The 10,133-nt window shown below is 36.0% G+C and overlaps 1 protein-coding gene across 2 annotated transcripts; it reads left to right on the top strand.

Moving 5' to 3' along the window:
- Positions 1-1,027: 1,027 nt before the first annotated feature.
- On the top strand, positions 1,028-5,242 carry LOC149947600 (protein Red-like). Of its 2 annotated transcripts, XM_090171142.1 has the most exons (17): positions 1,028-1,162; positions 1,234-1,340; positions 1,406-1,519; positions 2,068-2,127; positions 2,191-2,260; positions 2,324-2,421; positions 2,489-2,603; positions 2,677-2,744; positions 3,113-3,320; positions 3,390-3,547; positions 3,606-3,774; positions 3,844-3,920; positions 4,352-4,480; positions 4,560-4,715; positions 4,791-4,905; positions 4,965-5,023; positions 5,141-5,242. In XM_090171142.1, exons 2-17 carry the CDS (start codon positions 1,264-1,266, stop codon positions 5,172-5,174), a joined length of 1,707 nt encoding a protein of 568 aa, XP_090027268.1. In that variant the 5' UTR covers positions 1,028-1,162; positions 1,234-1,263; the 3' UTR covers positions 5,175-5,242. The 2 variants fall into 2 exon arrangements, with proteins under 2 accessions (XP_090027268.1, XP_090027267.1); XM_090171141.1 differs by having other exon boundaries at positions 1,036-1,340.
- The last annotated feature ends 4,891 nt before the right edge of the window (positions 5,243-10,133 follow it).

The following is a 10,133-nucleotide window of genomic DNA, read 5'->3' as shown; positions in this document are numbered from 1 at the left end:
AGCTTTTTTGAAATTCCGTCAGAAGGCAGCACGAGCACTAGCTTAAAGCTAGTCTCCAGCACTAATTGGGCGTAGGCCTATCTCAACACCTGCAACTGCATTCCAGTTAGGGTGAAAGTGTAGAAAAATTAAAGTTACCGACCAAATTACGCCAAATCTAGTTTTTAAACTGATTAAAGGTTAATTTTAGTTGAGGAATCCAAATTTGTTTGTTTCCCCTCTAACAATTGCCAAACCCCTTTAAAAGCGACCACCATCTTATTGTTTTAAGATTTTTCGATGTTATAGGTGTAACTTTACGTCTGACACTGTTTTGAACTTTAGTAAAGTTTTAGAGTGCCTATAAAACGATGTGTTATACGTAATGTTGCGTTGAATACTAGCGGCTCCACCTATAAGTGAAAATTGCACTACGGCGGCCTTTTGAGATTTTCGTTTTCTACTTTACTTATTTCTAGCTCTACAATCAAAGTTGGAGGGCATTTAATTTACTCCCTGCTCAAAGATACATTTACCTCTGCGCCACCTAGCGGTGCAAATTCTATGACAACAGTACTGCCTTCGATTGTTCTATAAAAAAATTCATATAAATAATATAGATAGACTATGCCGGGAGTAGTGGCGTTTTCCTGTAATCCCAAGCGTCTGGGAGGCAGAGTTTGTGGATAGCCGTGTGAGGACGACCACCAATCCCCCAACGGGTGGTCGGAATACTTCCGCCACGGGTGCCCCCACCCCTGTCCCCACATATCCCCCCGTTGGCGTGGCCGTTACACATATCTCACCCTGATTAGTCAGATGAACGAGAGGACTGAATTGTCCCACACGTTACAATCGAATAAAAACAAAAAAAAATCATTGACTAAGGAAGGTGGCTTTCCTTAGTCTATGGTTAAATAGCACTCTTGATCGTCTATTGACTAAAATAAAACTTATCCTTAGATTTGGTTGTTTATTGATAACGGATTTTTTCAAAGAAAAAATCAACATTTGAATACAAGTTAATGAAATTGTACAGCTTAGATTTTGTCTCTACAATCTGGTCCAAGAGATTGTAACATCGTGCTGCAGTAATCAGCCAGCACCAAATATTGATTTGCTTACTGCAGATTAAAAATGGCCGCCACATTGATTTTTAAGTGACGCAAATAGTTGAATATTTGTACGAAATTTCGTAGGAAGTGTTTTAAATAATTTATATAATAAGTTAATTTTACATACATTTAATATTAGCTTGGTTTTGGAAGCTAACCTGCTTGTACAATGCCTAGTGGAGGAGATCAAGAGCCCTTTTCAAACCCTATAGCGCCACAGGGTCTTGAAAGGCAGGCTGATGCTAAGTAAATTAATTTTACTTTTAGTAATAATGCCAGAAGTTAAGCAATGTTTATTATTTCTTTAACAGTCACCAGCCTATGACAAATGACGATTTTCGTAAATTGTTAATGACACCTAGGGCTCCACCAGCCACACCAGCGCAAAGTTTAGGTGGACCAACTAGTAAACCAGAACCACCCGGGTAATTTCTTATTATATTTAATACGATAATAAACATAACAAAAATTAGTAAGGCATGTCCTATACCTCGGAAGCTAATTTTTCTACTGATAATCTGTTTCAATAATGACCACATATTTAAAATATTTAAATCATAATGTGGCTAAGGACTGACACTTTCAACAAGTCCATTTGAAACTACTACTGAAATCTTTGCTGGCAATGTTCAATGAATATTGGAAAACTTTTGAAAATGAGGCTTACTTTAAAATAATGATCAATTATTTAATCGGAACATTCTTCTTCTTTGTGAAGATAAGTTATTTTTTTAATTTGAGATCACAACACATTTTGGCTCATCCTTATCACCATCAAACTAACCTGACAGTGATTTTGCCAGCAAAGAGAGTAAGAAGTGATGGGTTTCCTGTTTTGAAACTTCAGTTTGCTCAACCACTCTTGGACACAAACTGTCATTAACTGTTTTTTGTCATACTTTGTTATGTTACTCAAGCTATTACAAGGATTCATAACAAAATATAACTAACTCAAATATTTACTTGATATTAGAACTCAAAGGATAACTGAGGAAAATGATGAAAGAGCATCAAAGCGTAAAAATAAGAAAAAGTAAGAATTTCTAAAAGTGCAAATTGGAAGGTTTTGAATATAAATTGTAATTGTTTTTTCCAGATTTTATGCCACTTTAAAAAAAGCTGAAGAAGATAAGTTAGCTGAGCTTGCTAGAAAATATCGAGACAGAGTATGTCAAATAATTTTTTTTAAATAGTTTGATATTGTGATAATAATATTATAAATTTAATAGGCGAAAGAACGCAGAGAAGGTCAAAATCCTGATTATCAAAATGAAGATCCAATATCGTCTACTGCTGGATATAGAGCAGTGGCACCAGATGCTAAATCGTAATGCTATCATGCAAATAATTAAAGATTTTGATTAGGATCTACAAAGAATGCACTTTTTATGTAGTGGATTAGATGCTGCTGAACGCCGTAGACAAATGATCCAAGAATCAAAATTTTTGGGAGGTGATATGGAACACACCCATTTGGTCAAGGGTTTGGATTTTGCCCTCTTGCAAAAAGTAAGTGTTTCAATAAAAAATGTTGCCGATGTTTCATTTGTAATGCATGATACTTTTTATATTTTATGATTAGGTGCGCAGTGAGATCATGAATAAAGAAAGAGAAGACAATGATATGGAAGATATTCTATATAAAAATCCGTACGTATGATAATAATATTGAAATAATAATGAAATATTTCACTGAGAACTAGTCATCACATAAAGAAAATCGCCCACTAGACTGCTTTTAATTAGGTCAAAAACTTCACGACGGCAACCGTCGGCGCAAAAATTAAAATGAATAATATTAATTGTAATTCAACTATAAATTCTTTAAATATTTGTAGCGTGGACATTATATTTTGGTTTAGCGTTGACACTCACCGTCACAGTGATTTTGCCCTAGTAATAAACCCCCTTTAAATGGCGTGACATAAAATGTACAACATTGCCAGCGATGCTGTACATTTTACGTTGTTTCCATTGGCATAACAATAAGTTTTGGTTGTAAATTTATTTAAAAACAGTGACGCTGAAAAGGAAGAAGAAGTAGAGTTTAAGAGTAGTTTTGCCAAAACAGTATATAGACAAGTTTTTCGAAATCGCAACATGGAAAGAAATGAAAATTTCTTACCTGGTCGTATGGCTTATATTATTGACTTGGAAGATGACTTTGCAGAAAGTGATATACCCACTACGTTGGTCAGGAGTAAAGCTGACTGTCCAAACTTTGAGGTTGTCTTTCACTTTAAGAAATTGTGCTTAATATCCAGCTTAATATTAACTTAAACTGTAATTTGATAGTCTCAAACAACACTGACCACTAATGATATAGTTATCAACAAACTGACTCAAATATTGCTGTACTTAAGACAAGGCCTTCATAATAAGAAAGGAAAGAAGAAGACCAAAGGCAAAGAGGACGATACAAAAGGGAAAAACGCTAAATTAGCAGATGATGGGTAAAACCATTATAATATAAGGGTTGTGTAAATGTATTTGTTAACGCTCTTTCTACAGCATTTACGGTGAAATAGGTGATTACCAACCGACCCTAGAAAAGAAATCCAAGGATAGAAGAAGCGACCGCAGAGATAGAGACAGGGACCGCGATCGAGACCGTGATAAAGAAAGGGACAGAGATAGGAGAGAAAAAAGACGATCTTACTTTGAAAAACCAGTTACTGAGGTACTGCTTAAATATTATATAGTTGAGAGAGTGCATTGTTAAAAAAGTTGAAAACGGATATATTTCCAGGAGCATGAAAAGACTAGTAGAGAAAGGATCGAAAAGGACCCTGAGAGGTTAACCCAGTGGGCTACAGCCGATTTAAAATATCCTTTATATTAAAATTCTTACTAGGCACCTCAAAACATATTTTACAAATAACTTCAGATTTTTTTAAGCTTTTAGTCAAATTAGAAGGGTGATATCAATAAGCATTCTTAAAACACATTCTCCCAACATTTTAGCTTTCTAAGTCTAAAACTTTAAATAAAATGAAATTAGACATAACTTTGGACAAATTAAGGTAACTCTGAAAAACTCCAGGAAACTCTGAATACCTTAGAAAAAATATGCCGTTTATTTAGGTATCCAGCCTATCTTATACCTTACATTTCTCGAGAAATGGCTATTTTAAAAGTGAAAATGATTTAAGAAACTAGGTCTTAAAGCTGACTTCTCCAGCTACTATAAAAAGTTATGTCCCTAACCCTATAAGGAGTACAGTAAAATAATTTATATTTAACTTAATGTTTCTAACGACTGATCATCGAGAGCAAGAATCGAGAGGAAATATTCCTGGTAAGTCCGAGGACAAAAGACTCCGAGCAAAACTGACTAGTAAGCTTGAAAGAGGTTTGCCTGAGAGTTACGCCGAGTGCTACCCGGGGTAATAAATCTTTTATCTCTCTTAGTTTTTAGTGGTACTTAGATATTCAACACTTTTTATTTACAAAAACTCATTGCAGAGCCCCAGAAACTGAAGACGCCGTTTTAGATAGCGATGATGAGGTAGATTACTCTAAAATGGACATGGGAAATAAGAAAGGACCAGTTGGTCGTTGGGATTTTGATACGCAAGAGGAGTATAGTGATTACATGAGCAACAAAGAAGCATTACCAAAGTACAACAGTTTTTAGTAATCTCCTACTACGATATTAATTAAGCCTTCAATTAACAACACTTTTTTTTTGGTTAGAGCCGCATTTCAGTATGGAGTGAAAATGGCCGATGGTCGCAAGACTCGACGCACTGGCACTGGAAAAAGGGACGATAAAGCTAAACTGGATAGAGAACTCCAAAAAATTAACCAAGTAAGGTTTTTAATGCTATTTCGTTGTTGAATGTCACTACAGTATAGCATTTGTGACAGATCATTGCCAAGCGGAAAGTTTCTGAAGTGGAGGGAATAATATCCTCATCAGGTGGAGGGTAAGTCATCTTAGTTACCAAAATGGCAATCACTAACAAACGTTGCCATTTTGTTACGATGTCTGCATCAAAACATAGTTGCTTTAAATTGTAATTATTTTTTTCTTGAAATTTCAGTGGGGAATCCGAGTACAAAAGACCGCGCTATTAATGTTATATTTCACGTTGTACTATGTAATTTCGCCATGTATCTTTTCCAATAAGTATAAGTAGACAGAATCTGTTGGCTAGGTACTTTGTAAAAACTTTGTCAGAAACATTTTTATCTTAATTGTTCGAGTTGCTACGCACAATTTGACTACGTTACTATCAAGGCCCACCAAGTTTTATTATGGCTTAAATTTGCAGATTTTTTCCATTTGACACGCTCAGTCTGTTTGATGCTAATTTTATTGTCGTAGGTAATGACGCATCACAGTAAAAATCGTGTGTTTTCTAGCAAGATTAGAGGTTTTAGGCAATCGAGTCTGTTATCGAGTATCAAATTGTTTTTCATCGAGTAATCGAATACTTGATTAAGGGGAAACTTTATCTTATTTCAGTCGAGTAACTTTAAAACACCACAAGTAATATATTTAACGAGTTGGGTTATTGAATAATTGATTAGGAGCTGTTACGCTCTTCAATCATCCCCTTATGCAGATAAAACTCAGCATTTACAGCTTAAAGAGAGATCATAAACAAAGTATGTCGGACCGGCGCCCCTCCAAGCCCCGTTCTTTATAATCATCGTGTGTGCATATATAAACCCCACCTACTGACATTGTTAAATCAACTATATCTCCTTAAGTATTAATTTCCGAAAAATAATTTTAACAGCAATAGATTCCTTGCAAGAAAATGCTATAATATAGCACAATCAAAAGAAATATATAGCCCCCACTTGTATTGGACAAACTATATGCGCTGCTGCCCTGACATTGTGGCTATGGACAAACATTTTTGGGTCATCTTGCCATCGAAAGGGATGTCTTAGAAAACAAGTCAGCCTAATGTTTATATTATTTTCCCATCAAATGTGTAGCTATTTGATCAAGTTCACCAATGGACCGGATAAAAAAATGCGACGCTTAGCAAGTTATCGAGAAATGTATTATTTTCGTTTCTCCCCAATTTTTTCGAATCCCAATTGCCCAAATTGGTATTGTGACTTATTGAGGTATCTTTACATTTTCCTCCGAAATGGTTTCAGAGATATCTGATGATCAATTTCATTAGACACCAATAGAAACGCCGGAGACCTATGCCATACAATATATCACGCCACTATGAGCAAAGCGGAAAAAAGGTGCAATAGAGTAATGGCACTGTGACGTCCTAGTACGTCACCCATGCTCTTTCCTATAGATAAAAAATTTGCGACCAAAATGGCGGCCATGGCCAAAGCTACGGAGTGCTACTACTCTATAGGAAAGCACCTGAGCACTGTAAAAATATGACAACGTCCAGTTTTTGAGCTATATGGGTGTAGGGAACCTGAATGTAGCCAAAACCTCCACAAAAATTAGGGCCACGCGAAATGAACTATTTCTTTTGACAATGTCACGGACGTGAATACTGTGATTCTGTGAATGTTCCTAGGAAAAGCACCGCCAAATCTTGGCTTGGAAGCAGGGCCGGATAAACCAATAGGCCGAATAGGCCTGGACCTAGGGCACCAAGCCTACAAGGGGCACCAAGAGGGTTCGAAAAAAAATAAATGTACAAAACATTAATCATTTGCTTTTCACAAAATATTTTCCAGAGTAATTTTAGCAAATGCGTCCACCCCTATGAACCAAAAACGTTTCATTGTCACATTCTTTGACGGACTGCCGTCTAGCCCCTGACGACATACTAAATCTGGCAGCAAAATGAATTTTCCTTCCATTTCTCAATTATAAATTGAGGAAGCGCCTAGCTCGCTTCGCTCGCTTTTTATTGAGTATTGAAAGGGGGCACCAAAATTAACTTGGGCCTAGGGCCCCATAAAGTCTTAATCCGGCCCTGTTTGGAAGGTAGAGACTAGAGAGAAATGCGTTATATAGGGTTGCCACACGTCAGGGAATTTAAAAATGGGCCTAAAAAGTCCGGGAATTCAATTTTATCTTGATACTATTTGAAGGTAATTTTACTCTAGATCTATGACAAATTCTATGATTATCATTTATTTCCTTGAAAGTTTGGCTAATTTTTTCAACATTGCAATAACCGTTTTACTGAAATATAAGTCCATTTAAATTTATTAACTTTTGATAACAGTAAAATATAAAATAATAATTTTCGCCTTAAAAAGTCAGGAAAAATTTGAATCTCAAAATCTTGTGGCAACCCTGTTATAAGCATTTTGGAAGGAAGGGTGAAGCTCCATGGTTCCATCAGCCTCGTAAGGGGAGAAACTTGCGCCCCCCTCTAACCAGTCCGGATTTTAATTTCAATTACCGCTACTAGAGGGCGCGCGTCGCTCTAAACGAATGTACGATGACCGAGTAGTATTCCTCCGCGAGTTCACCAGTCTGTTTTAAAATATTATTAAACAATCTACCCTTTTTCCACACGAGTAAGTTGGGGAAGAAGTAACATTGCGTTTTTTACAAGGGCATACGTTACGTATTTTAGCACTAAAACAATTCTTTGAACAAGAACAACTTTCCATATTAATTCTAATTAAATTCCAATAAAAGCAACTAGGCAAAGGTAACAAAATCTCCGTCCGTTGCGACCGATATCGAATTCCGAATTTCCGCGAAACGACCACGTGTTTTGTAAAGTTTCGTATTACCAAACATTTGTCTACTTACGCGTAAAAAAATAGTGCTATTTCACCGCCCCCCCCCCCCCCTGTCATCTCTTACGAGGCTGATGGATCCCTTTAAGGGATTGATACGTTGCCCTTATAATTATCGAAGGGTGCGACAACGACAACAACGACTTCTAACTAAATATTGAACTTATTAATTACGGTATAAATTTATTATTTGGAGACGTTTCGAGCCGTTGCCCTTTATCAATCCACTTGTTTAAGCCTATTGATATAAATTTGAAAAACACGAGATTTTAAAGCATGTCGCATGAGGCGCATGTGTTCTTTCTCTTTTTTTCACACATGCGCCTCACGCAACATGCTTTAAAATCTCGTGTTTTTCAAATTTATATTAATAGGCTTAAGCAAGTGGATTGTTAAAGGGCCAAATAAGGCCTTATTTCCGTATCAAAAGATTAACAAGACGTTCAATATACTAACACGTACCTTTTTTTGTCTTGAAAAAATAGCTTTTGGCCCAAAAAGTTGAAACGAAAAATAACGCCAGGTATTTGGGTTTGAATTTTCGCCGCCATCTTAGGGGCTGCCGCCAGCGCCCCTAACCCCGTATGAGCGATTTGCGAACTATCCTAACTTTTAAAATCGCGAAATTTAGGCTTAAGTCTCTTATAACTGGAACGCGCCACGCGTGCAAAACAAATTTTTTGTGTCTTCAGCAGCGCGCGCTTTTACGTTGTTTTTCTGTCTCACCGACTTCTCACCAGGTGTCGGGGCGGACGCGCGCTTTTCAATTTCCCGAATTTTTTTATTTTATTAAAAATTAACCACTCAATATTTTTTGATGCGGTTTTCGCCATAAATTTTAGTTTTTAATGGGCTATAGGGCTATCTAACTGGTTAAAGCTTGACCGTTCCCCTTTAACAGACTGGTCGCTTTATGGTAACTAGCCCAAAAAGGGCTAGTCTGTGTTGCTATCCAGGGAAAAATAAAATGATTTGTCCAGATAAATGAAAAAATGTGTTTTTGACGCCACTTGGTCGGTAAAACATACATTTTCCGATTTTCGCGTCCCCCCAATGTGAATATGCTACTTCTTCTCCTTTATATTTCAGTGGACATTACAATTAAAGTACAAAATCTCTTACAAAAGAAGTATCCGTGTAGAGAACATTTCCCGCGGAAGCTAGCATAAAATGTATAAATTACCCTGCGCAGGGATATTTATTGTAATTTTGTATAGGTGTGGGTTCAAATTACTAACTCCTTCTCTGCTAAAAGCTCTTTATTCCTTAATCCGAGAATCAAAACCTTTAAAAATAGCTTCCATTTCTTATACAGGGCCGCCACACGTCAGGGAAAAGTCAGGGAATTTTAAGAATTTGTAAAAAGTTATATGATTATTATTTGGTTCCTTTAAAGTTTTGCGATTTTTTTTTACGTTGCAATAATACTTTTGTACTGAAATGTAGGCTGATTTCAATTTATAAACTTCTGATAAAGTAAAATATAAGGCTAAAAATTGTCTAATTTTGGTTTTAAAAAATGAGGGAAAATCTCTTAAAATGCTCAGGGAATTTTAATCTGAAAATATTGTGGCAACCCTGTTATATCACGGCCATACAAAACATTTCATAACAATATCGATTATAAGCTAATATATTTTACTTTGCTTTTACATAAACCATATTTTTTCCGATTTAATAGTTTTAGAAAGTCATTAAATGAAGTATTTCGCCTAAGTTTCTTGGCGTATTTTCAAAAATCAGTTCGGGTAAGTAATATTAGCAGTATAGGGAGATGGCTACTCTAAGAGTATATTATATATTTGTGGCAAACGTAATCGCTATGTGAAAATGTTTTGCGGTAACCAAAACGAGAAATTACACTAACAAATTGATTGGAAGAATAATTTAATCTGCCGAGAAGTGCATAATATAACTCTTAGAGAGAAATATCAACTTATTTAGACTGCTAATGATTTTAACTACTTAACTATGGTGAAAAACATCGAAACGTTTATAAATAAGTAAATAATTGTACATTTTATATCGTTAGAACACGAGGTGATGCGGCGTATGCTTACGTGACGGCCTCGAACCTATTTATATACTTATCTCGTACGAGGTATCGTATTCGCCTCGGTCGGTATTGAGAAAATTGTCTTTATGAAATCAGATATTATTTACAAAATAACTAAGACCAGAAATATAATAGTGGAGTGGCGAAATGGTTAGCAATCTCGCCAGAGTTAGATCCCAGCTTGGGGCACTGGCTGAATACCGAGGGGCAGCTCACTCCAATGAATATTAGGAAAACCTCGTATGATTAAATCATGATTAGATAAGATTAAAATTAAATATGTAACT

The sequence above is a fragment of the Leiobunum rupestre genome, chromosome 4, assembly GCF_980474605.1.
Source record: "Leiobunum rupestre chromosome 4, qqLeiRupe1.1.hap1, whole genome shotgun sequence".
Lineage (NCBI taxonomy): Eukaryota > Metazoa > Arthropoda > Arachnida > Opiliones > Sclerosomatidae > Leiobunum > Leiobunum rupestre.
Note: the sequence above shows the minus strand (reverse complement) of the source record. Positions and strands in the feature narration are given on the sequence as shown.